This window comes from Pezoporus flaviventris, unplaced genomic scaffold (genome assembly GCF_033815535.1).
Source record: "Pezoporus flaviventris isolate CSIRO_AGI_PZ_B2104156 unplaced genomic scaffold, CSIRO_AGI_Pfla_v1 ptg000020l, whole genome shotgun sequence".
Lineage (NCBI taxonomy): Eukaryota > Metazoa > Chordata > Aves > Psittaciformes > Psittacidae > Pezoporus > Pezoporus flaviventris.
Genome location: NW_026892568.1, coordinates 4,569,911 through 4,597,095, shown reverse-complemented (window position 1 = coordinate 4,597,095; position 27,185 = coordinate 4,569,911). Strand labels below are relative to the sequence as shown.

The 27,185-nt window shown below is 39.4% G+C and overlaps 1 protein-coding gene across 2 annotated transcripts in view; it reads right to left on the bottom strand.

Annotated features, from left to right (window-relative positions):
- Positions 1 to 27,185, bottom strand: part of CA10 (carbonic anhydrase 10) — a 192,750-nt gene that overhangs the window by 149,877 nt on the left and 15,688 nt on the right. For both annotated transcript variants that reach the window (XM_061455427.1, XM_061455426.1), the window contains one exon: positions 6,773 to 6,847. In XM_061455427.1, the coding sequence (XP_061311411.1) occupies positions 6,773 to 6,847 (75 nt within the window). The remainder of the gene's footprint in view (positions 1 to 6,772; positions 6,848 to 27,185) is intronic.

Below are 27,185 nucleotides of genomic sequence, written 5' to 3'. Positions count from 1 at the left end.
TATAGATAGTGCTCCCTGTTCTCCTGTTTGAGGATATAAATGCCCAAATGGTAACCACCATCTCTTAAGCTGCCTCCCAGCTGTCATCCATGCAGTTCATGGTAGCCCTACCAGCTACAGTTGTCTCAAAGAATTAGTGGTACTTAATTGTTCTTTCTTATAACCCATACTAGTGTCAAAGCAAGGTAAATACAGCCACTTCAGGACAGAGGGAAAGAGGATTTTCAACTTCAGAAAGTAATCAGAGTACTGCTATCCCTAAAATTGGTGTCTAATCTACCAGCAACGTGTGAGGTACAATGATTGACAAGGATCTGCGGATTACTGCCTCGAAGGTCTTCCATATTAGTACATTCCTGAAGTAGGAGAGTGGTATTGCTTGGTCCTAGTAGGAGGAACCTGCAGTTCAGCAGGAGTACTAGGCAGCTGGTAACACAGCAAGGTACAACATGTTATTCAACGTGGAATTTGTTATAAAGGGAAGGCTTGACCTTTGCAGTCAGTGCCTGACTGTGGCTAGAAATAGACAGGAACACAACCTGAATCATTCGGTCTGGTCAGTGTAATGAAGTAAGTCCGAGATACATCTGCTACATGCAGTTTGTCTTCTGTGGATATTAAACACACCCAAGAAAGATAATCAGGCTGTTAAGGGAAAGGGGATCTGAGGCCACTTTAGCGAAGAACTGCGGCCAACCACAAATCTGGCAAGGTTTAAAATCTTAGACTTCCAGAGTTCTTTACTGTGGTCAGTTCACATTGCTTGCTCTCTAAAATATATTTATTTGTTTTGTTAAAGGAGTGAAGGAAACTTAGGGGGGAAAACAGTATTCAGAGATCTGTTTGCAAAATGGTTGCAACTACAGGACGTTTCATCTCCCAGTGCAATATGAGCATCCATATAACAGGAGCATTGGAGTTTTTTTCAGGAAAACCCAACCCATGAAATCATTAATCTGGAAAACTCGGCTTTAATTTAGGCACAGTCCCCATAAAAGTCTTTTAATAAGGCTGACTGTTGGCTAAGCCTGGGCACCAAGTTGTAACACGTGGAACTGTACATCCTTGAAGGTACAATATTACATAGAACCCTCCTCAGATCCTAATATGTTAAATTCCCCTTTTTTTCATATTTAAATTCAGGGATAAATCAAGCCTTTGAGGTGTGAATCACTGGTGAGCAGCCTCTTTACATTTTTATGGAAGATTCAGAATTACAGACTCACTCCAATAGCCTCATTAGTTCAGAACTACTACTAATGTGAATGTCTCTCAAACTTAGTGCTTTAATTTGGTTACAATTCATATAAAGACAAGCAAACATTGCCATATTTGTATTATAACTAAGGCCATCAAACATCTCCCCTCGATAGTGTTCATTTCTTCTTCCAAATTAAAAGCAATCAACTCATCTGTTCCTTGCTATTTTAAAATAATGAATTGTATCAACAATGCATTGGAAACTGAGACAATGGTTTCTACATTTAATTATATTTAACTCCTTTCTAGTTACATGAATTGTAAACAGATTTTGCAGAATCACCAAAAGAAGCAAGAAACCACAAAAATATTCGGTACAAAATAGATTTTCTTCAAACTATCTTTGTGACAACCAAAATTGAAATATTATATATACTAACCTAAGTTTGAATCAATAAGTGAATGATTTCCAGAATCTGTGCTCTATCAGCCTGAAGAAATGAAGTGTTCCAATATATTGCTTTCTAAAAGAAAAACTGCTATTATTGTTTCCATAAATAATCATATATGGCTGGTTAATTGCTCAGAATCAGCACCAGACAGAATGATTCTGAAGAGTGTCTGTGCACAGACTGTTTAAAACACTGCTGTAGCTCAGACAGCACCACTGTTTTCACTGACAAGCAAAATGCACCAGATGGTGAGTGATGCTGCAGCCTCCTGAAGTCCCAAAATAAGACTAGGAGAAATTTTACAGATAGTATAAGAGCAATGCAAGAGGAGCAATCAGCAGGTTATTGTTTGTATTATTCAGGCAGCCAAATGAAGTGATCACCTGTCTCAGTGTATGAAATAGGTCCCTGTATATTGGAGAGTGGCATAATACATGAGCCTTTCAGAAAGTTTAAGACGTGTTAGGTCTGAAGTTTCTTATTTCTTAGCTTCAGGCCATGGACAAAAAGTTCATGGTTCTTACAGTGACAGTCAAAGGTTACCTTTGGACATCTGCATAAAGAAATTTGTACTTTAAAAGAAATCTTAAAACTGTAATAAAAAGAAATCTTAAAGCCCACAGAAGAGAAAGTAGGGACATCTGAACTGCCTGTGTGGGCCACAATAAAAGATAGAAGGTAACAGAAGGAAATTTAAAAGCAGGTTTTGGCACCCATGACCAAGATTGTCAATTGTTTCAGGATTCTTTTTCCTTGAAAATCATTACTAAATTCACGCATTTCCTTCTTGGAGGGAGTTGCTCGGTGCTTCACAAACACTGCCCATGTTCCTTTTGAGTCACTGCAGCTTAGCCAGATGGTCTATGTTAGGGCATAATCTCATCAACATGATCCTTGCAAAAGGCAGGAGCAGCATTATCAATCTCTACCAGTCTTTTCCCTTTTATAGTAAAATGAGTTGTGAAAGGAACTGTTAACAGGGGACTTCCCATCTCAGAATCTCAGGGAAATGGGTAGCCTTTGATTTGGTGATCTATAGCAAACAATGAATCACAGTGGATGTAGATCTTTATCTGGTATTAAAGTTATTTTACAACCTTTAGATAAGGAAGGAAACGAACATTATCTGCTCCTTCAGCAAAGTTCACCCATTATCCGGTAAAGATGGACTTCCTCTTCTTACCTAAGACTAGAACTATCAGCCTGTAAAGTAACTTTAGAGTTGGTATAATTTAGTGTCATGAAGACCGTGTCTTCCCTGGATAAGAAACTCTTCTGCCTTCCCATTAACATGTAGTCCAAAGTTTCAGTAACAGGATGGAGTTTTGGCAAGTGAATTCCATAATCACAGATTAGATTTAACCACCATTATATTTTATGTTTACCAAACCCTACTTTTATGGTGCTATGAAAAAAACAGGAGCCATATGAAGAGCATCAATACAATCAGACACACGAGAGTATCAAAGGCTATGTGCATCTATTTGAAATATAAGAAACGGCACAGAATAGCTTGAAGTATTTTGCCTTTGCCATCCTGAAAACACTTGCACTACTTCTGCGATACATACTCATAGCCACAGCAAATGGAAAGGTATGAAAAAGATTATTTACATGTATTTTAACCCATCGTGAACTACTTTGACATCCCATACCAGAAAAAGTCTATGTACTAAAAGTGTGTAAGAATATAGATTATTTGGTTGTTGTGCAAATCAGCATGCATTAAAAAAAGCATTCATTCTTCATCCTTGAGCATTCCCTGAAGTTTAATTTGGAACCTAATTTGCATTCAATTAACATTTTAAAGCATTACTTACTTGCTATTTTGTTTGTCTACATGATTTAAATCATAGAAGCAATTCTCTGCTTTTAGCAAAGGTGAGGGGGGGGGGTATTTGATGCATCAGGAACATACAGATCCACCTGCTGATGCACCTTTCTCAAGAACCCTTTACCCTCACTTGCAAGGCTGAGCACTAAGACCTGAGGACAGTCACTGTAGTGAGAGAACCTGTCAGTCACTGTTGCTCCCTTTTCTGTTGAGCAATGCGCAAAGGGAAGTTGGGAAAGACAGCGTGATAAGGCACTGGAACAGGTTGCCCAAAGAAGTGGTAAATGCTCCATCCCTGGCAGTATTCGAGGACAGGGTGACATGGTCTTGTGTGAGGTGTCCCTGCCCATGGCAGGGGGGTTGGAACTGGATGATCTTAAGGTGCTTTTCAACCCTAACCATTCTATGATTCTATGGGTTTTGTCCCTCTTCTCTGTATCATCTCCTAGCAGGTTTTCAGTGGAAAAAACCTGTGTTCAGATGAACACATTACATTAGAAGGGGATTTGTTAGGACTTAAATGCATCCAAAACAGGATAATAAGAAAAAAAAAAATTATGAATGGCATACTCTAACCTAGGCACGTTGTGATACACTCCTAAATGCAGTCTTACACAACTAAACATGAAAGAAGTGATAGTTCAAAGAAAGACAGTTACTTTGCTTCTGAAGTAGGCAAAAAAGTATTCACACAGCCAAAGCTGTGACAGACAAACTCCAGCAACTCATCCTGGAGTGTTTTACAATGCTATTACCCCCAATTAGTCATCTCTATGCTTGTGCTTGCTCCCCCAAGCAACTGAAGAGCTGTATTCATGTCAATCATAGTAGCTTAGATGTCAGTTTTGAACTACAGTGACAGAGTCTTGGACAAATATTCCTTTCTAACATCTCTGGGTGTGGTAACTCCCAGCCCTGCGAAAGGACAAACAGCTGTGGAAAGGAAATATCTCAGCAGATGGCCATAGCTGTTTGCTTCAGTGCACGTCAGTCAGCAACTTCAGCTCTACCTCATCAGACTGCCTCGCAGCCATCACCTCTCAGGTGCTAATTAGCATCTTCTGTTAGATCTGATATGTGACTGCTAACATTGCGGATAAACTTAATACGCACTAACGTATCCTTTGTGATGTGTTAGTCTGAGATCATAACCATAAAATGCATCCTTAACATGCTTTAAATGCTTTCAAAGACTTGAAAACCTAGGTGCTGCTGAAAAAAATTAGTTGTTTATTCTATAAAAATTCATGGGATTTCTCTCTTCTGCTGAGGATTACAGGTTGCAGTTGAATTTGAAAGAAATCTGACAGTCTGCAAGAAAGGTGTTCCCAAATCTCCCTTGCTTGCTTCATGGCTGCTTCAGTGAGGAGTGCCCTTCTGGAGCCATTCCTGAGGATGTGTGCTAGGTTAGTCCCATATTCAACATGTATGGGTAACTCGGGGCTCTCTCATTAAGGAGATTTGTCTCACACTACTCTAAGAGGTTTTCCTTCTTGGATGTTTGAGTCATGACTGTTCCCAAGCCCAAATTTCTCACTATATTAAGACTAAAACACCACAAGCATTCCCTGATCATGTATGTTCCTTTACATGCTGACAATTAAATTATTTCCCTCAATAACTTTAAGCTGAAATGTTGAGAAGGTCTGCTAAGTAAATATTTTTTTCACCCAGTTTCTACTGGGCATCTCCCTGGGTCGTGTAGATCAGGAAAATGACATTTCTTGAAAGCAGGTGATTATGTTCTCCAGGCTTCTTCCCCTGTTATCAACATTAGGAGCTAAACAAGCATAACAATACACTGCAGTGCCTCTGACAGTCCAAACCAGTGTCAAGTAAATCTGAAAAGCTACTTTATGCTACATCAATATGTAATTAAGCTCCAGGCTTGTAGATGTTGGGTTTTTTATGTGCTTTTCATAAGAATTTCAGTGCCAGAAGCTTGTGGGTTGAAATATTTCATCTCATTTGCAGTAGTAGTCCTATCAAGATAATCAGCATTTTGGGTATTTCAAATGACTGTCAAATTGTAACTGTTGTCACAACAATCAAAACACCTGATGATAGATCAGATCTACAGATTCTTAGGAACAGCTCACACAATGGCTAAGTAGTATTTTCTAGTACTTGGAGGAAACAAAGATCATGTAGCTATTTTCATGGTGCTTTCATGATAGAACTTGAAGCACTATTTCAGCTTACAATATATCGCTAGTGTACAGAAATTAATGCATATTCATCTCAATTGCACTGAGAACATACTGAACAATACACTCACTGAATGTTTCTGAGTTTACTGAATGAGGAATGTGCCATCAAATCTGCCCAACAACTAAACAGAAAATGGAGGTTGCTAAAGTTTCCTGACTCCTCTCCTAAAGGAAACATCTAGTCAAATGGAACAGTGAAGACCCAACAAAGTAATTCTGCTTGAAAGGAAGAATAAAATAATTTAGAGAAAGGGAGCACAAAAAGATCAGGTGTGAAATGTAGGTGAAAAACGAAATATTGTCAGTCTGAGAACTATGAGTGTCTCAGGCAGCTGGAATCTGAAATGTGTTAGAGAGATCCAGAGCTTAAAAGAACAAGCTAAGGCCTACTCAGACCAGCTGAAACTTAAGGGGTCTATACCATTAGGATAAACAATACTCGTTTGGAGGAGTTGTACCGGTACAGAGCAATGACATGCTATTGCTAGCCTGAATTTCGCTTTTGCCTATCAAATTCCACTGCTGTTACTTATTTAGATCCTTTTAGCTACCTAATGATTATTTACCACCTACTAAATCTTATTGAAGCCAGGTTAGGATTTCATTTTTCAGTCACTTTTCTGTTTCCAAATCAAAAAAGAATGAAATCTCCATATTAGGCTGATGTTTCAATTAAGTTCCTTTCCTAATACACTCTTAAATTTGTATACGTTATCTAGAAGTGCTGCATCAGATAAGTAAATTCATCCAGGTAACAACACTGCTTTTCAGTTCTCCCATTCATATTTCCATAGACAGAACATACATTGACAAAGTAGCATCACATTAATTTTACTGAGTGAAACCAGGAATGTCATCAAAGTGGTTTCTTTCCTGGAAAACAGCCATGGTCTTTGGAGGATGTATTGACAAAAACCTTCCCAGGCTTCTGTACATTGTGATGTTGAGTAGTTGTGTACTTCAAATCTCTGCAATGGACAAAATAACAAAACCAAAAAAATGTCCCCCAAACCCAACTATATCAATTCCAGTGAAACACTTTTTAATAAAAACTAAGATTTTTAAATTACACTTACCTGGAACAAAGCTTCCCTGGACCACCTCCTTATACGCCCACCAGCCTTCATGGATTTTTGGTGAATTTTGTTGAGCTAGAAAGAAACAAAGAAAGAAATCATGAACTTAAAGCAGGGAATAGGAAATACTTGATTACAAGAACTTTGGAAACTCTCCTCGGTGTATCATCTTCCACAGTAGAGCCATCTCTCAAGTTCCCAAGTGACGTTTATTCAGTGTATTGAATTACGCTAACACATGTGTATCTTAGGGAACCTTGTCCCTCTTTCTCATACAGTAAAACTGTCACTAAACTTAAATTTTCAGAGATAAAATCAGGATGTGCAGGAAGTCCTTAAAGCAGCTTCCAGTGCCTAAAGGAGGCTGAGAAGAAAGCTGGAGAGGGGCTTTTACAAGAGCATATATGGACAGGACAGGGGGAATGGCTTTAAACTGACAGAGGGGAGATTTAGATTATGTCCTGGGAAGTTCTTCCCCGTGAAGGTGGTGAGGCATTGGCACAGGGTGCCCAGAGAAGCTGTGGCTGCCCCACCTCTGTCAGTGTTCAAGGGCAGGTTGGCCGGGGTTTGGAGCAATGCCCATGGCAGGGGTTTGGAGCTGGGTGGGCTTTAAGGTCCCTTCCAACAGAAACCATTCTAGGATTCCATGACTGCAGATCAGAGCTCATATGCAGACATGTTCTGCCTTCACTTGTATTTTGCTTGATATATTCATACTTAGAGCAACTCTCTTCCGCTGAGCTACAGAAAGCTCAGCTGCCTTGTGTATCATTAACTTCAATTTCAGGTCATCTTGCACTAGGTCCAAGAATTTTTTAACATAACTATGCAGCTATAGAAGATGCTGGATGTAGCAGCTTTCTGTTGCAGTTTCATTTCTAGATCACATATTATATGCAAAAGACAAAATTACCCTGGGCAAAGTTCCAGCAATATAATAAAAATTGTTGTCATTAAAAATTACATAGAGGATCTGACATTCAGACTAAAAAGGATACAAGATGAGGACCATTACATACTGTTCTATAAGTCACAAAACAATATTTATGATTTAACTGACTGTAAATTACAGAAACAAAAGTAAAGCTGAAGTTAATTAAACATACTGACAGAAGGACCAACACTCTGCTTTACCAGAAACCCAGACGCACTAATGGAATGAGGTATGTGTGGATGCAGATTTCCCCTTGCAGTACTGATGTTCATTCCATTAACTGAATGGTGACATGTTAAACTGAAAGGAGTATTCCACTGTGCACTCTTTACAGTTTGCAGATGAGACAGTCTTCATTATTTTAGCTTTTATATCATTGCCTAGAGAACTCCAAATGTGTATGGCTGTATCATGCTGGACTGTACTATACAAACATTTCGAAAATGGCAAATCCCAACCCACAATCAAAATATCTGAGCAGCAAACTATCCACATGCAGTCTGAACTGCAGTTGTTTTGGATCTAAGCACTGGTTTATGCAGGTTGCTTTTATGATCTATGCTCTGTAACTGAAGTCCTCAAGATTTCAGGATGCTTTAGCAGTAGGAGAGGATACTAGTAAGTGAGATGCAACAAAGCACAGCAATCATTCTTTTACTTATAATTTCCCAGAAAATTACAGTGCATCAAAGTGCATGTTGTAGTTATATACACAGCTAAAGCTGGGTCAGCCAACCAGAGGCAGCTGTGTTTTAAAACTGAGTGAAAAAAAAGTATGTATATAGATAGAGGCAAGTTAGGAAGGCTTCAAGGAGGATGGGTATTTTCATACATTTGAACTGCTTACTCTCAGCATTCATAGAAACATACACAATCAAAACATATATTGCTTTTGCACACTATGCAGCCAATGTAAACGATACGTGACAGGACCAGGAGAAAAATATAATCCATTATTCAGCATTCAAATTAAAAACCAAAATCAAAAGACATTGGCTCTGCAGCTCTACCTTAGCCCCAACACGTAGTAAAGCTAATTCCAAAAGGATTATAAGGAAAACTAAGATTTATGTCATGTTTTTTTTTTCAAATCTGCTGCATTAGTATGGCACAGACTGCAGGAGATGAGGAAGCAAATTAGGTTATCAAAGCTTTGTAATAAATAATTGGATGTCAGTGCAACTGCTTCAGCTATCAGAGAAGAGCATGACCTGGCATCACTGTGCACATTCCACAGATACCAGATCCTTATCTCTCCAACACACAGGAAAATAAAACAGAAGGAAGCTCAATAAGCAAAATCAGATGTTGCACCATAGCCATATAAAATATCTAAGACAGAGCAAGAGCAAAGCTGAGGGTGTTGATAGTTTACAGAAAACTAAGACCGGGGAGGAAATAGAGAGTAAAGGCAGGTGGCTGCTGTGAGAGAGCAGCTAGGGAGACAATCCCCAGTGCCGTGCTTCTTCTTGAACCCTGAAACCTCAATGTTTTATACCAGTTCAGGCAAAACATCCTGTAAAATAGTGCAGAGAGTGGCTGAACAGAGATTTCCACTCTGCTGTGCATGCGAAATGTAGCTTGGTGCCAAAGATTTACTAGATATACTCTGATATACTACAGAGACTTCGCTTAGAAAGGAAAAGATTTATAAGATCCCATTTCTCTGAATGCAGGAGGAGAGGGTTTGGAAAGGCCAGAGAGGAAAGTTTGTCTTCTAAAACCTCCTGCTAAAACATTACTTCAGTCTGTTATACAAGTGAGCAAGAGGTCTTATTACAGGAGAAAAAAGCTGTTCTCTATTTTTGAAACATCATCAGACCTATACCTGGATTTGTAATGGAACAAGGGAATATAAAATTAGAATGAACAGACATATGGACAATCCTTGCTGGGAATCCTATCTGGGCCACTTACACCTGATGTATGTACAACACAGGGTCTCTACAATTGGTGTATCAGTGCCCATCTGACAGAATGGCACTGTGCCTGGGTAAACAGGTTCAGCCTTATGGCTCAGGAGTTGTTGCCAGGGAAAAGGATTCTTCATATGTGCCACCTCATGACACTGAAAATAGCAAAATTCTCTCAGCATCCTTCTTATTTCCCGCTTGAGGACTATGAAAAAGACATGTGCTTGCTGCATGGATTCTGATTATCCTGTGTTCCTACCAGAATGCTGCAGCTCCTCCATGGTAGCTCCATTTTTTGGCAAAACTAGTCATGTAAGACACCAAGGAGACAAAAGGTCTAGAAAGCAATTCTGTATGCCTGAACAGGGTTAACCATCTAAAAAAACCCCATATTTCTGCTACTTCAGACACATTTTTTACCACTAAAACCTAAAGCATGCCTTTAGCTTCCAAGAAAAACAGTTGCTTCTGCAAAGCATCAAAATAAACAGGCCCATCTGAACAGACACTTTGCCGTTACGAGCAGATTACCTGCACAAGTGGCTCTGAAACAGCAATTTTTAGCATCAGCACTGTATTCTGCCATCAACAGGGATAGTCCAAAATGCCATGCTTGTCCAAAGTGCTAGAGGATATTGAATGACCTCCATTTGCTACAGCATCCTCTCCCTCAGTACTGAAACCACTAGCATCTGAGATTAGTAGCTCTGCTGATATAACACCATTACGTCAGCTCTCTTTCAGTGCAGCTGCTGTAGAGACAGGATATTTATTTGAAGCTGATATGACATGTGTTGCTTTCATTTTGTCAGATTATTGTAGGTATGTGTCATTGTCAAGCATAAAATTACAGGTTAAATTCTGCAAGATGTTGTGCAGTTTTGTTTCCTAGTGACTTCCACATATAGGGAAATGACACTGGACTGGATCATAAACATGTACAGCAAATGCAACCAGCAAAAGATGCTATTGCCCCATTAAGTCAGCAGTTAACTGTATCTAGCTTAGAGGTTAAAATGAATAGGTTTATGTTTCTAAGAGAAGCTGTTGCTCAGGCAGTAAAACTACTTAAAAATCATCAGATAACACTGTATCAGATACCAGGTACCATGGTGCAGATGCTGAAATACCTGCATACAATTTGCAGTGCAGAGTCTTCATCTTGTTGGAATGCTGACATAATATAAAATGCTGTAATTAATACAAAATGCCCCTCAGTAAATATGCTTATTTGCAATATGTAAACAAGTCATTCTAAAATTACTTACTTTCTACACTTAAATAAAAGATAAAAAGGCTTCTATCTGATGCCATCAATTATGGCATTCACATCTGAGCATGAGCCAAGAGTAGAATCCTGCCAGCTCAGACTTCTCCATTCACTTTACTGCCATTTCACACTGATGAAAATGCTAGACTGGACAATGAGGCTCACAGCAGTTAGGGAAACAATCTTTTTTTCATTTTAATTTTATTGATCTGAGCTTTTCTGATTGCTTTATTAATCATTCTGCATGCTTATCCCTACTTAACTGACATCCTAAGAGTCTTGCTTGTGGTAACTTGGCTAGCATTGCCCTGGCATTAAATACATGATAACACTTTTATCACTGTTACCCCTTCTGCATTGTTATGAGATAAAAAAGCAAGCCAGCTGTACCTATGAGCCATCAGTTTCATAAGAAACTCAGTGTAAGGCATTATTTCATTTCTAATACTCTGATATGAAACTCTCAGAAAACTGCCATAGTGTCTATTACATGAAAAATAAACCCTCAAATCTGGTATTACAATGGTGAACACTGAAAATGAAAGATTTATTTATAAGGTATTAGTTGCTGGTGTGATCTTCACTTATATCCGCTCTTTGTGTCCCACAGACACAGGCTTTATAGGTCTTATCCTGCTTCTCTCCCACCCAGCATACTACTTGATTCTCCATTCAGAGTTCCATAGTTCACTCTGAGTAGCTTCATCACTCTCAGGGTATCTTCTGTCAAGTAATCCAAGACAGCTGTGCCATGTGGCAGAAATGAAAGCCAGAGACATTTTCCTGTAGTATTTCAGAAGATCATGTGCTCTTACGGAAAATCAGCCCTACAGAAAACAGTGCAGGATGGATTAAAAAAAATAAAACCAAAAACCTGTAAGAAACAGTTTAATCTGTTTTGCTAAATCCATTTGCAGAACCTCATACTTTGTACTCATTTTAAATAATTTTAGTTACTACACTTCACGTGGATACTGTGCACACTGTTAAACCCAAGGGTGAGTTGCCTAAACTGTGGAGGGAACACAAGACTTACTCCATCTCAAAAATCACTTTCAACATCTGCAGTCATACAAGTACTGGCTTTTGGCTCACACCACAAATGCCTCCTACAGCAAAAGGAATATACATGTATAAAGTGGACCTGACAGCAGGGGAATTAAATAGATGCAATGGCTGAAGATTCAGCCCTCTCTAATGAACATTCAGTTTGTTTAAAAGAAGTCTGTCTAATTGCAGTTATTATTTAAGATGGTTTTATGCAGCCTTTTTATATTAAAAGAACCTAACAATACACACTTCAAGCACTATATAAACCATCATTTACAAGTGAATAGTTACAGGACAAGGAAGGTTAGCCTGCTTAGTAATACTACAGCCGACATTGCATGCATCCCCATATGATGAGGGAGAAAAAAGAAAACAAAGGATTATAAAGGGATCAATAAATAAAATGCTTTCATCAGCTATGACAATTTCTTTTTCTTTTTCCCTTAACATTTTGCTCAGGAAACATGCAAATGCTCTTTCATTAAGTTAATACTTTCCAATTCCATAAATCCTTCTTCCACCATCCCCATGTGTAAAAGCCCTCACTGCTGCTGTGAATTCCAAACAGTATTCAACACAAGCAAAACAGACATGACCTGATTTTGTCGCATCTGGGGGCAAAAGTAAGGCGCTATCATGGGAACTCTGCCATGGCACAGAGACTTGTCTATTCTGTGTATTTTCTGTCATTTTGTCTTTTGATAAGATTCTAATTAAAAACCTAGGCCAAAGGGTGAGACTTCATATAAGCAGAGTCATACGTATACAAATAGTAGTGACAAAGAATGTGGCATAATATTAAGACATAACTCACTGCTGCATCTACTGCCCTTGTGCAGGTGGGTTTTGATGTGAGCCTCCATGTGTCCAGAGTCACTAAATGCTGCTTGAAGAACCATAAATTGAGATGTTTACAAGTCCTTAAGCCCATATTAGGATACACATTCTGCTTACAGCACTCTCTCCCCAGAACTTTGCAGGACTTTGGTAGTATCTAGCTGCAGTTCAGTTTGCAGGAAGTAAAAAATATGTATAAGGCTCAGCTCTGTTCAGCAGAGAGAAGCATCTTGTGCAGATACTTTTCTCATCCCTTCCATGTATTTGTGAACCTTTTCACTGAAGAATTTCAAATCCTAACAAGCGAGGAAAGCGGAAAATGCAAATGACGGTTAGTTTAAAGGCTGCTGCCCAGAACTGGCAGATAGGGCTTCAGAACATCGTTCCTTCCTCTGCTATCAGTCTTGTAGGTGGCCGTGCACTTTCATTTATCTACCTGTAATTGGCTTGTAATACAGTTATCATCCCACTTTTCAAGAAAGGGTAATATAATTATTATTCAAGAAAGGTTTCAAGAAAGGGTAATATAGTCAGGTAACAACTTATGTGTTTTCTGACCTCCGAATGCTATCGAAATTGTTTAAATAAGATGACGTGTAAGTGGGAATCATTCCCAACAATGTTTATGAAGAACATGAGATGCACGTGCTGGGTAACTGCACACTGTATCATGCTTTTAAAAGAAGCTGTATAAATATATATTTTTGGGTGGTGGGTCCCAACTTGTAATAAGCACTCTTCCACAAAGCATATATGCCCACTCACATAACTGTTCTTTAAGTTCTAGTATAAATGAACAAAACACCACAGGTTGTATCAAAAGCTTTTAGCCAGGAAAAGTTAAAACCATCTTGACTCACTGTTCCTTAAGCACTTAAGTACACCAATGTAAATGATGGACTGCACTGCAGGGTGAATTACTTTGTCACTGCACCCAATTTAACGTGAAACTCTTGAGTACTATTCCTAATTCAATTTGTAGAACATCAAATGTCCCTATAAAGCTGCTGTTCATTTAATGTGACTAACACACATGTACAGGAGTTAAACCACATAATGTATAAGATAGTACATTCGCCCTCTCCAAGTATTTTTTGGCTAATGTGGCTGGAATATTAAGGCAGTGTTACCTTTCATGTTATTTGCTTCAATTTTTAAAACAATACTTCCCTGTAATTTCTTCTTCTGCAAAATTTAATTTCTGAAATCATTGAGAGGGAACTTCAAGACAGCTCTCTGCTGGCCAGGAAAGCTGGGCAGCTTTGTTTGATATGAAAGAATGCTGATGGTTCTAATCACAAATTCCTACAATTAGGGATGCGAGCCTCTGCTTCCTCAAACCCCAGAGATATCTATGGGACTCACTTTACTTCTGAACAAGGTACAGTTCTCTTCCTTCTCTGGCAAGAGTCAAAAGTGCAGCAAAGCTGAACTACTGCAAGAAAACAAAGCGATTAACGCAGAAAAAAACTATATAGTTGTATTGCAGCAATTAGAACATAATATGGTTTGCAAGCAGTGTGGAAATTCAAAAGAAATTGCCAGAGATTCAGCACCTTTCATCCCAACCACTGATGGCATGCTTAGGGTTCCATGAGTCCTAAAACCACACTAACACAATTAGACTGTCTCAGTGTTTTAGAAGGTCTCTGATAGGAATGTCAGCATACACAATAGCCAACTCTCCATTATCTTAACGGGGTAGTTCCTCTGCAATGAGTTGTCCAATCATGTCTAGATATAGTCTGAAGAGCTCTGTAAAATAATGCACTAAGAAGCAGTAAGGTATCTTGTGATGTTAACTTCAAATAGCTCTTACTTTACGCTGCCTGTCCTCCACTCCCATTAATTTCAATGCGGTTTGGGGACACTCAGCAACTTCCAAGAAATTGCCTCAATATCTTTGAGCCTTTACAGTTCAATACATTATTAATGCTAAATTAATAGGGCTTCCTTTAAAAGGAAACCACTAAGTTCCTTCCTCAGAAGCACATACAATATTGACATCTTACTGGGTTTCTGACCCCAGTTATTCTCTAAACAGAATACCCATCCGTTACAGACACCTGGGGACTGTCTTGCTAGTTGCCACAGGCAGATCTCTTCTTTCATTTTCCCAAATCTTTGGCTCCAGGAAAGAGAAATTACTTCTTCAGCAGTGTTCCCATGAGGGAGCAGTGCCCAGAATTTACGTATTCATCACTCCTTAGGCAAACTCAAGGGGAAAAACTAAAGGTCTTCCAATTAACCTCAAGACTAATGGCATCAATATTAGGTGCTTGATCCCACAGTGATATGAGCATTTTCCACAGCCTTAACAAAGGGACATACCTGAAAGAGAGGGCAGAGTTCTCCCTTGAAAATTCAGAACTATGAGTGGCAATCTGTAGGACTTGTACTCTATATATACTACTCTAACTTCAGTCAGCACAAAATGATGCATGGTCTTGAGATAGAAAGAGTCATTTTCTCCCAGCTAACAGAGCTACAGAAAACCAAATCCAGTTGCAACAAACAAACCAATGTCATTCAAAAGCTAGTAGCCAAGGGGAGGCAAAATTATTTTGATTATACTGAATTGGATTCAGAGACCCAGATTTCTGATCACCCTGGGGTTGATGGTCAGGGCACTAACCCAGATCATCTCACAGCTCACTGAACTATGCAGATCCTCAGCACTTAAACTTTATGTCCTGGTGCTTTCTGAGATCAGAGTCAAAAAACTGTTTTTCTGGCCATGTAATAACAGCTTTGCTAGTATCAAGAAGAAATCTACTGTCAGAGGATAAGCCAAGATATGGATCCATTTCAGGCAGTGGAATCATGACAAAACTGAACCCATCATAATGTAGCTTTATTGTACTGGCTCTTTCCCCTCACGCTGCAGTTTAGCAGTTTCGCATTCAGTTGTTGGTTCTTGGTTACTAGACATTTCTGAACAGGGGACAGGGGAAAATAAACCAACTTTGTAGCTAGTTTTGTCAATTGGTGACAACTTTTCTTCCAGTAAGTTGCAGTACTTTCAGCGCTCTTAACAAGATTGGGATGTATTTTTCAACATAAAGACTACAATAGATCTTGACTTGCTTAAATAATGTTTCTACATCATGCAGATTTTCATAAGAGCCCAGTTTACACATATTCCCACTAGGATACATGGCAAGTATAGAAGAATCTTAAAAAGCAATGAACTAATTAAATTCCCTTTAAACTGTCAAAAAAGGTTAGGATCATTGGGTTTGTTTCAGTGTTACCAAACAATAAGATGCCATGAGCTATAAAAAACTCTAAGATCCATGTTAACAATACAGGGGTTTTCTGTATGTTCCCTTCACTCACACTTCTGGAAAACCTGTGGAAACCTGTATTACTGGAGGCAAGAAAAAGGACTAAAGAAGGCTATTTGCTTCTGAAATGTTTGGGGCAAGTTAGAGTAATTCCCAGCAAGAAGTGATTCTTTGAGTCTTCCAGAAGCAAGCAGACACTGGCCCTGCACTATAAAAAGCTATCCAGGGTTGCAAAGTGCCACTATACTTACCCACTACAGCATTAATGAACCCCAAATCATTTAGTAAAACAGTGCCCAGCTCAGAACCCCATTTGTATTAAATTGGACACCAGATAACCAGAAATACTGTGTATCACCAGCATTAACTTTTCATAAATTTAATTTACATCATAAGAGGCAGCTGAGGGGAGAAGAAAATAAAGGAGTCTTATTGACACCTCAATGCACTTATGTTCTCATAACCAAATGAGGAAGAGTAAAATGAATAAAATGGGGTATATATATTTCACTACCACCTGTTTACCCTAAGTAACCATCAATTTTAAGGTGAAAGGTTATGCAAACAAGGAAAAAGCAAAGAAAAGCAGCTTTTTTCCAGACTTCTAAATTCACAGATGGGAAATAATTGTGGAAAATGGAGGAACTGAGGAGTAGCTACAGGAAAAAATCATTCCAGTCAGATGAGCTGCCAGGATAAGACAAGACAGATGAGAAAAGAACATGTCTCATTGATCCCAGATGCAGCCATGTTGTATTCTATCAACATGCCAATTCATTAATTACTGCTTAGCTATTACAGTGATGACAGCCGTATGAATATGTGAGCTTTTACTAGCTTATTTTAGACTATTTGCAAAAGACATCCCTAAAAATGTTACTAGCTTGGAAGCATTGTTTGTTTATCCCACTTGTCAGGTAAAGATGGGCGAGATTATTGGGTTTTTCCCCTCTTTGTCATGCTCCCAATCTTGACAAGAGACAACTTACTTTCCTTACTTCCCCCCATCATTTTTGCTTCCCTGCAGTTCTGTGAAATATCCTTCAGAGATTACTTCTATCATCTATCTGTCTATAGTTGTGTTTATCCACTGAAACTGAAAGAAGACTCTGGACTGGTTCCTTGGACAGCATTGCTGTTCTGGGACTCTGCTGGTCTGTTATTCCTAACCCCACCACCAATATTCTTGGCCAGAAACGACACAGCTCTGTCTACCCTGGGTGACTGTAAAGAGCAGCTTATCCTTCTGAACCCTAGCGCAGTTCTTGGCTTCTTGGTCCTTGCAAAGGTGTCCCCTATTCATCCTTCTCAGACACTTCTTTAGCCATGAGTCAGAAGCAGTGATATGAATATGCTTCTTTCCTCTCTCTCATTTAGTTCTGAACTTATGATGGATGGTATTTCACGCTGGCTGTGATGCATGTACCTGCTTCATTTTCCTGTTTTAGAATTTTAATCATTACTAAATTATTGATACAGCAATCCCACATAGCTGTTGTTCAGAGCTGGCTCTCCCTGTCTTTTGAAAGGTAAGACTCTGGACACAGATAAAAGACAAAATAAAAAAACCACCTAAGGTAAGAATTTAAAGGGATGTGTATGGAGAAATAAGCTACTGCCAAGATTTCATCAGGGATTTCCTCGCTTTCCTTCTTTTCATGTGGTCCTGTTTCTTCAAAGTCAAAATCCACAGAACTTTCAGACAGTCATTTATTCTTGAAGGAAAAATTATTTTTATTAGTGAGGGTAAAGCCAGCTCAGAACTGGCAGTACAAAACCCCTGCCCATCAGCCATACTCACTGCCTGCATCATTTAGTTCATAAAATTGTCATGGTCATAATTTAATTTATTAAAATACAGTTGTCCATCTACTGATATGTACAGATATTTAACTTAAAAAAACACAACCACAGTGCAATAGGACAAAGTAATATACTCCAGCAGCAGTTAAGTCCAAGCATCCCAGAAGACCAGCTTTCAAAATATCACAAATATCAGAAATATTCAGGCCAATCCAGAGCAGCTTTTTTTCTTTTAGTTAAGATTCTTACTGTATTCAGTTTTGATCAGTGAATACTTCAAAGAACGATTCAGGATAACTCCGGCAAATTCACTGCTGTGCAGCTGCCTAAAGAACACACTATATATACCCTGGAGACACAGGCATCCCATACCTGATTATCCACAAATAAATGCCTGCTGAGTCTTCCACATATGCTGAGCATTGTAGATGGGAAAAGAGAACAGTGGATATGCAGAGCTATAGATCTATAAACACGGTTTCTAACAAAAATCATGTTCTTGTATCTTGTACCTGCCTCCTTTCCTGTATTTCAGTCTTTGCCACTTAGCCTTTGACTTCTGTATGCAGAAAGGGTTGAAAATAGAGATGAAAAAGGCACAGCCCCCTCCAAAGCATCAGCAGTCTGAAAGGAAAGTACCAGCCACATTCTGCTGACAACCGGCTTGTTATCTCCTTGACTGTGTATTGCATGATGTCACCCATGGCATATCTATCCAGGCAGATATAGACTGCTTCGTCTTTCAGCAGGTCCTACTAGCTTACAGCACACAGTACGAGGCTAACTTGGTCCCACGGCTGCAGCTTCGTATCTGGTGTGTGTCTGGGTGGTAAGGAGCACAAGTAGGTGTGGACTGAGTAGAAAGGCATGCAGAAATCAGTGATGACACAGATGGGAGAAGTCCAGCTCTCTAGGGAGTAAGTTAATTCCAGTCCCTTAATCTTTCCGCTGGAACACAATTCATTTTACACATAACATCTCAGCTATTCTATAACTTTAAGTCCACCTGAAATAACCCCTCCTGAATGCTAAGAAAACTAGTCAAGAGATTGCAGGGGTTAAAAAAAAACAACAACAAACCAACAACATTTGGAATACTGAATCTAAAGCAAACAAACTTGTGTCCAAAACAAATTAAGGAAGTTTGACATTAGTTTCAGAGACAGTAAAATTGCCACAGTAGTAGCCAGGAGAAACTGACTGAATTCTGCATGTTTTAGTTCTTCTCTTTGCCTAAATGCCTGCCTAGCTGTTCTGAAACTGTGCACTAGCCATGAGGAAAATGCAGTGAGGGCTGATGAATAATGCACACAAGTCAAAGTCCACCATCTTCAGCTGGTGACCATACAATTCTGCAATGAACAGTATTACTGACTCTTTAGACCTGATTTTGAACCCTGTTTGGCAGACATGTAAGGTCAAAATCTGATGACAAAACTGGATGCATAGAAAGGATCTTACATCAGGGTCCTGCATCCAGCTTTGAACTTCATGCCAGGCCAAGTTCAGTGCAGCTGGTATGCTTTAATGCCGGGTTTTCACACAGCTATGCAGAAAACTAAGCTCAGTACCAGAAGATGCCAACTTATTGCAATTTAGTCAGACTGATCCCCACTCTTCCATTCATGTTTGGAATTGATACAGCCACACTGTAGAGATCATATGGTAGAAACAAAACTTGAGAGACCCCTCTATTTAGTTGGAGAACAAACAGTTTAACCATAGCACCTGCTTCAAACTATCCTACTGACCTTCAGACTTTAGACCACATCATTTAAGTGTTTGACCATGTCCTGCTTTTACCTTCTGGTTAAGTTCATGCATGTTTATGGCCATCTTATTGGTATATCACCAATACATTAAGAAGCTTGAGTCTGTAACTCTTAGTAATGCAAGCAGTCCATGTAACTCAGTTTTCTTGTAAGACTGAAGATTAATAAGATTTAACAAGACTGATGCAGCGCTCTGCAGAACACAGCATTTTGATAAATGGTGCTTTCATAACAGAGATGCTAGGCACATTCTAGACCATTTAAACTGATAGGAATCATTCTCATGACTTCAAATATGCACTGAGTATGGCTCTAGAACAAATACACATTTTTTTGTGAGCCATCAGTATCACAGTCTTTATTTTAGGTATGCATTTCTTTAACTGTAATTTCCCCAGCTGCAGCCCAAGGTAGATACGAAAAATGTGGCAGTGGACTTGTCCTGCTGCCACACGGCTGAGCTGGATATAGATACGGGCTGTGCCATCAGCAGGTTCACCCAATGGTGATAATATTTACTTTACAAATACTATTTCTTCTCTTTTCTGCCATTAAAAAGCAGCCTGAGTGTGAGGGAGATGTCAGGACAGTAAGCAAACCAAGTGTCTCTGGTATTAAGAAGTAAGGTCTGTTTATTCCCAGAAAACCCAGAAGACTACTGAAAAATCATCAATTCTGGGTTCATGCTTTCTTAAAATATGATTTTCTTCAAAGACAATGCAGTAATTCCCAGTATTTATGCTAGCAGTCATAGGGCAATATTTAGCTATATCTTTACCTTTTATCTTTTACTGTATAGGACATTAACATTTTCTTTAATTCTTTTGGTCGCTAGTCAACATCTAAGAGTAGAAAAATCCAACATGTAAGGTTTTGTGGACTGTCAAGCTACATTATTGAGTATTAAAAAACCCCAAACCCCCAGAGACTTGGCATTCCATTTTGGAAATTAAATCAATCACTAATCACTTTTCATCACATATCTTTAAAGAATTTTCAATACACAATTAGAGACTTATCACAGATTGGAGGCTAAGCACACATGAAAACGTTAGGCATTAACTATTCTGTTGCTATTACACACAGCAGTACTCCACAGATAACACCACCATAATCTGAGGAAGTGTCAAGTGATCCGGAAGCTCAGCACATTTTAACTGTCTCAAAAAGCACAATTCTCAAATCGTGTCACCTCTCAGTTCAAGTGCCAATTTTTCTTTTCTGCCTTGAACAACTTTTCACTCATCCCGTGTTTAAAAAAAATTACACAGAAATGCTAAAGATAGACTAAGTAAAATATTAAACACTAAACACCAATGCCTGCTTAAACAGAGCACCACTTTGTTCCCATCTGCATTCAGCCACGTTCTTGAATTTAGCGTGGCATCATGTGCACAAGTGCTGTGGTGAAGCAGGGCTGGCAGCACCAAGTGACATGAGGGATCTATACTGAGCCTGTTCCCTCAGGGCAGTTACCACCCTCAAAAGGCATTTTGTATTAGAACTGCTTCTTCATCATTTAACACCCCCGGCCCTTCTCCCTGGCACTGCTTCCCAAAGAAGGCAAAGTTTGTCTGCAAACCCAGGGGCTCCATCAACGCATGGGAAGTCTGTCAACAGAAACTAGTACAGTACTAGTTAGTTCAGCATCATAACTGTAAAGACAATTTCAACCATAAATCAACATCAGTGAGGTTAGAATTCACTTAAAATTCTAAAACAGTGTCACGGTTTAAGCCCAGCCGGTCCTGCTGAACCCAGGACACACAGGTATGTGCATTGGGTTTGACTAAAAAATAAACTAGCATCATTTACACTATTATAAGTATCATTGGCATTTTGAGTATCAACCAGCTGTAAACTGCACTGCCTCACATAAATCTGCATTAGAATGATACAAGATTTGGACCTAGAAGCCTCAAGACCCTCAAGGCAGCTTTTCATTGCTTTACAGTTTGAGCAATTATCTGTGCAATGCAGTGCAAAGCCCTATTACTACAATTTGGCAGTGAACTGTGAGTCAGAAGTCTTTGACCTACCCAAAGAGGGCTCTACACACTGAGCAGCAGCATCTTTTCTTTCCATGTAACAACTAGTGGAAAATATTTTGAGATATTTGAGTAAAAGGTACTATAGAAATAGAAAGTACTGTTTAAATAAATTATATTTCTCTAGGCTTTGAATTAAAAACCACAGTCACTCCTAATGGATTAAAACATGACATGTCTTACCTCCTACACATGCTTGTATCCTTTTATAAAAGGCTAATATAGAGATTCTTTAGCAGTCTTCCATGCATTAGAAGAGCTAGATGGTCTATGATCATCAAAACACACATTAAGCACATTAGGAGCTGGATAAAGCCAGCCACTTCGTTACCTATGGCGCATTGTCACATTGGTCCTATAGTAACAAGAGAAAAATAAGATTAATTTTAATGTTTGCTCTTTCCCCTCAAAAAGATATTAAAAATACCCATCTGGGCTTTAGGAAGGAAAAGACTTCCAAACTCCAGTCTAAGCTACAGGAGACAAGAGGACTGCTGCCATTACAAAGCTGTGATTTCTCTGCGCATTGCTTCCTTCCACATGGATAGCAAAAGCTGTCTTTTCAAGGGTCTGATCTTCTTTCTCCTCCACTACAGTCTGGTCAAATTGCACAATGACTTCAACAGAACAGAATCTGAAACCAGACCAACAGTTATATAGGAACCTAATGGTTCTTAGGTTAGATAGTTTAGTAGAAATTCACGTGGGGCCAGCACTTGGAAGTAGAAAGCTGAGTAAAAGGAGGGGATTGGCTTTGCCTTATGCTTTCCTTAAGATGTCTACTTGAGGGTCTTTTTCCCTCAGTCCAATCCCTGGAACTGAGAGGAATGGCTGCTTAAATCCTCAGCGCAGAAGAAAACCCTCAAAGGCTCACTAATTGAAGCCAAGCAGGCAGCGCTGTGAAAGGCCACTTCAGCCAGTCTTCCTAGCACTCCAAGGGAAAAGTATCATGGATTTTTAGCACATGATTCAAACTCCCAAAATGTTTGGGATTCCTGAGCATTCCTGAAGAGGTGGTCTCCCTTTTACACAGATGTGTAAATCAGTTTTAGTCAGAGAAAGATGCTCACTCCCTTTTATTAACCAGTATGTAATTCCAGTGTACAATTTTAACAGTCCTTAGACTTGCAGAGCATCTGATACACACAAAACATTTCTCCTATTGACCTGTTTTAGCTGTAGCTGCTCAGCACTTCTGCAAATCGGGCCTTAGGGGAAACAAGGAACATACAATTAGTGACCACCCTTGAAAAGTTTGATTGAAGTCTGTTGCCAAGCAACACAAATTCTAGCAGAGACAGTGATGAAATTGTACTCTCTAGAGAAGTCTTTAATTCTTCTGTGACTACCTTCTTCTCTTCCTGCAATCCCTCCTTTATTCCCTGTGTCCCACAACCTCTGCAATAAAATGAGAGTGTGCTAAATTAGTGTCTTTTCCCACACAACCCTCATAGAAGCAATCATTCTTCTGGTATTTCTGAAGTGTTAAGATAACTTTAGATTGTGAGTGTGTATGAACACTTGCCTCTCCCCACTCTTATTTTTTAAAACTAAAAATAACCCTACTAAATGACACAATTCTTGTACCTACCGAAGTGATTACAACATTAGGTTTCTCTTCTGTTTCATTCCATACCTCACTGCCTCTCAGACCTAATTTTCTCCTGGCTTTCTCTCTCTGCCTCCACCCCTCCTCAGCACCTCCTTCAGGCGCGATCTCCTCCGCACCAACTGCCTGCCTGTCCTCCCACCCCAGCACCTACCACCGCTGTCTTCACTCAGCCAGTGAGTCCCAGTTAGAGCAGATAGCAAAATCCAGCCCAAAGCACTTCACTTGATAAAGATGCAGGTTTTGTAACTTATTTCAGGCTATGAAGGAAATCTGTTTCCCTCAGATGCTGACTCCATTTTTATCATGCTTATATATGCAAATATATGTGTGTGATGTCATATACATCTGTGTACAAATGTGCATAATATTTGCAACCAGAATGAATGTGAATGTGATTTATATGAAAGAGCAACAGCAGATGAGATCAGACAACCTGGGAAAAACCCAGTAGGAGAGAATTGAGTGCTTCCTTTAGGAGTGGGTTACTGAAGAGCTTCTGGGAGTAGGACAGAGGATATGTCTGAGGAAGTGAGAGTCCGGACCAGAAGTTGCAGTAGTAAAAAAGAAACTTGAGGAAAGGGGCTGGCACTGCACTCAGCAAGGACAGAGCCAGGGGCCACAAGCATTGAGCTGAGTGCCTGCATTTTAGCAAAGGTCTCAAAAGAAAGTAATCCCAATGGGGGAAGACTGCGAAGCAGTGGTTAAACTCTGCACTCCTAACATGGACACTTCTTGTTCCAGATCTTTCAGACTCTTCTCCCTTCTCTGGCAGAGGATTCTCAGAGATGCTCTAACCCCCACTATCCCATACCCTGCACGTAGGGGCAAACAAGTTTGGGAACTGTTGTTTCTGCAGAAATAGCAGTAAAAGTGCTGGGAAAAAGGATACAAAAATAGGCAGCAAAGAGAGATCCTTAATCTAAAACCTTCCAGCCATTACAGCTGGAGGTTTAGGAATCTCCTGAGCTGAAGGTTCTACTTTATTAACCTGGGAATAACTGAGCATACTATCTTCTCATGCTTGCTTCATGTTCCCTTACTACCTGCAGAGCAAAATAAGGCTCACAGTGCTCATCTCTAGGAAGTGGCAGCCTACAGCTAGAGCAAGTCTGATGTGTATTTAGCGAGATCACTGGAGCTGTGCTGACTTACTGTGCACAGTATCATTTAAGCTGGAGGAGCATCCAAAACTCCAATTAGGAGAGCTCCATCCTGTCAGGCACTAGATTAATACCTACAGTCATGCATGCCCTATCCCAGGGAGACAGGCCAGGCTGCCTTCATGTGCTTCTAATTGGGCTCTCCTTGAAACTGATCCCAAATCTGCATCATTTGCAGAATGCAGCTGTTTGCTTACTCTGCTGGACTGGAACATGAGAATTACTTTAGCCTGTTACTTTATTCTATTGCAAGTCTATCCCTTGTGAAATGCAGCCTTTGCCAATATACCACAGGATAGAACTCAAACTCTAATCACAAGGTATAAACCATACCTCCCTCCTCCAGGCTCTAAGTGTTTGACAGGCTCATCAAATCTCTCTATCATTAAAAGTCTGATCTCAGCCCTGCAGGCTCAGTAAATAGGACATTCATAGTTCAGACAGCTTTAACTGCCTACAGAAAGTTGCTAGCTCCATCCAGCTTTTTCAGGTCACATTTTGACCTTCCTCTCCTTTTGGGGAGGAAATTAGGAGAAAAAGAGAAAAAAGACATGGAATAAATCCCGCTTCCTCCTTTTTAATCCTGCAACAGAAGGAAATTGACGTTTCCCTGTGGCCACTGATAGTTAATCTGCTTTTGAGTCAGCCTTTCTCATACAGCCTTTCCTTATGCTTTTTTCACTGTGATATTTACATGTTATTTTAGACAGCTTGTATAAGCATCTTCAACAACGCAGAAATGCCAAGCACCTAAATATGATCTGAGATCCATACTGTCTCTTGCATCATAACTGATCAACTTTATGACAAGGATCATTAAGCTCATCATAAACATCTTTTAAAACATTGAGGCTGATAAAAGAATGAAAGTAAAGTCCAAGTTCCAAGCTCAAATGATGTATAAATTCCATCCTGTAAATAACAAACAGAATATTCTCTTGGGGGCACTGGGAACTAACTGTTGTCCTTCTTTAGGAACAACTCTGTTAGGTAAGACACAGGTGAAAGAAGGCCACATAAAACACTTGTAATATTTCAGCATCACAAGAGTTTAACCTGAAAAGGCTTTTATTGTAAAGCTTCCAGCTTTGACAGCTCTTTGTTACATAGTGGGGTTTATTCCACAGCTGAAGACCTTCAAAATAACAAAATCACGCAAAGGAAAAGCAGATTGACTTTTTGGCAAGAAGTCAATGTGCAAATACTAATAAAATAATCTCAGTAAGCAGTCAGACTCCTCAAAGGTCAACAGCTACATAATGAAGAACTTCAGTGTTTAAGTTACTAACAATTTTGTGTTCAAGAATTCTATCAGTTTCTGTGCTCCTAGTTAAAGGTTTTAAACCAATAATCAAGATTTGATGATGGAACAGTCAAGCTCTCTATATCTCTGTGGTTCTTCAGACAAAAAGATTGTCTAGTTCCTATGGAAGCTACCAACCTGATTCCTATCTATTTAGGACCAGACCAAAAGCAATTAGGAAAGTGGACTGTCCTCAGTGTTTTCCTCATTTGTTTCTGTCAAAGTGCACTCTGAAAGACGCAATCTCAGTGCTATCTTCCATTGCCAGCGTCCTCCCTGTTAGTCTACATCCTCATTCTGTTATCTATTCCTTCTTTTATTTCACCCCTTACAATCAAATACTCTTTATTCCCCTCACTGGTCTACCACTGTCCTTCATCTCTCCTAACTCGGAACTAAGGAATGGATGCAAGCAATGAGAGAGGATGAGGAGGAGAAGAAAATTTTTCAGGAAATACAGCAATGACCTCAGACTGCCTAAGCTTTGAAATACCTTAGGTGCAAGTCTCTTGCTGTTCTTGCAGTACAGTTTTGGTAAAGTTAGTGGTAGAACTAACTAAATTATGGAGCACTGATAAATTTACTGTCTTGCACCTTTATGGATCAGAATCAGTCCTACTGTGCTACTGACAAATATAGTACCACTGGCATGGTGATAGTTAACATAATGACATCCTGTCATGCTTAGGGACACCACTTCCATCAACAGGAGATGACAGATCAATTTGTCCCACTCCTGACTGCCCCACTCTTTTCATTTTCTTACATTACTTAAAAAAATCTCCTGCTTCCTTCATACTACTTTAGAAGACCCCTTCAGTTTGCAAATCTGCATGAGTATAACATTACCCTCTTGTAAATCACATGGACAAAATGTGCATGTGCGGTAGGCAGGCTTCCTGCCTATGCTCTGAAATTGTATTAGATAAATTTAAACTGTGCTTCCTAGGCTCACTTTAGCCTGTTCAAATAAACAATCTACATGTATACAAACCAGGTTAATTTCATCTTAGGAGCACCTGTACAACTTTTGGTGCCCTTTCTTGAAACTGATTTATTTAAAAACACTTTTTATTTAGATGTTGCTTTTAGAACATGATGTGAAATATCTCTAGTCAATAGAAAATCATAAATACAAATACAAAATACTAGGAGAGATTATGGAATGTCCACTCCTCACTGTGCCCATTTAGACAAGCTCAAACACAGATGGGTTGTACTGTTTCTGTAAAAATCTCACTTCTACTTAACGTAACATCTGCTTTTAGCTTTCTTAGCCCTAACACGTGTCAGAAATGTGAACTACATCCTAACCTTAGATGAACCATGGAATCAGCAACGACTTAACCTTTCTGATCACCTTCATAAAGAAAAGAAAAGCTTAAGAGAAACAAGATGGAAGAGCCCTATTTCTGGCTATATTG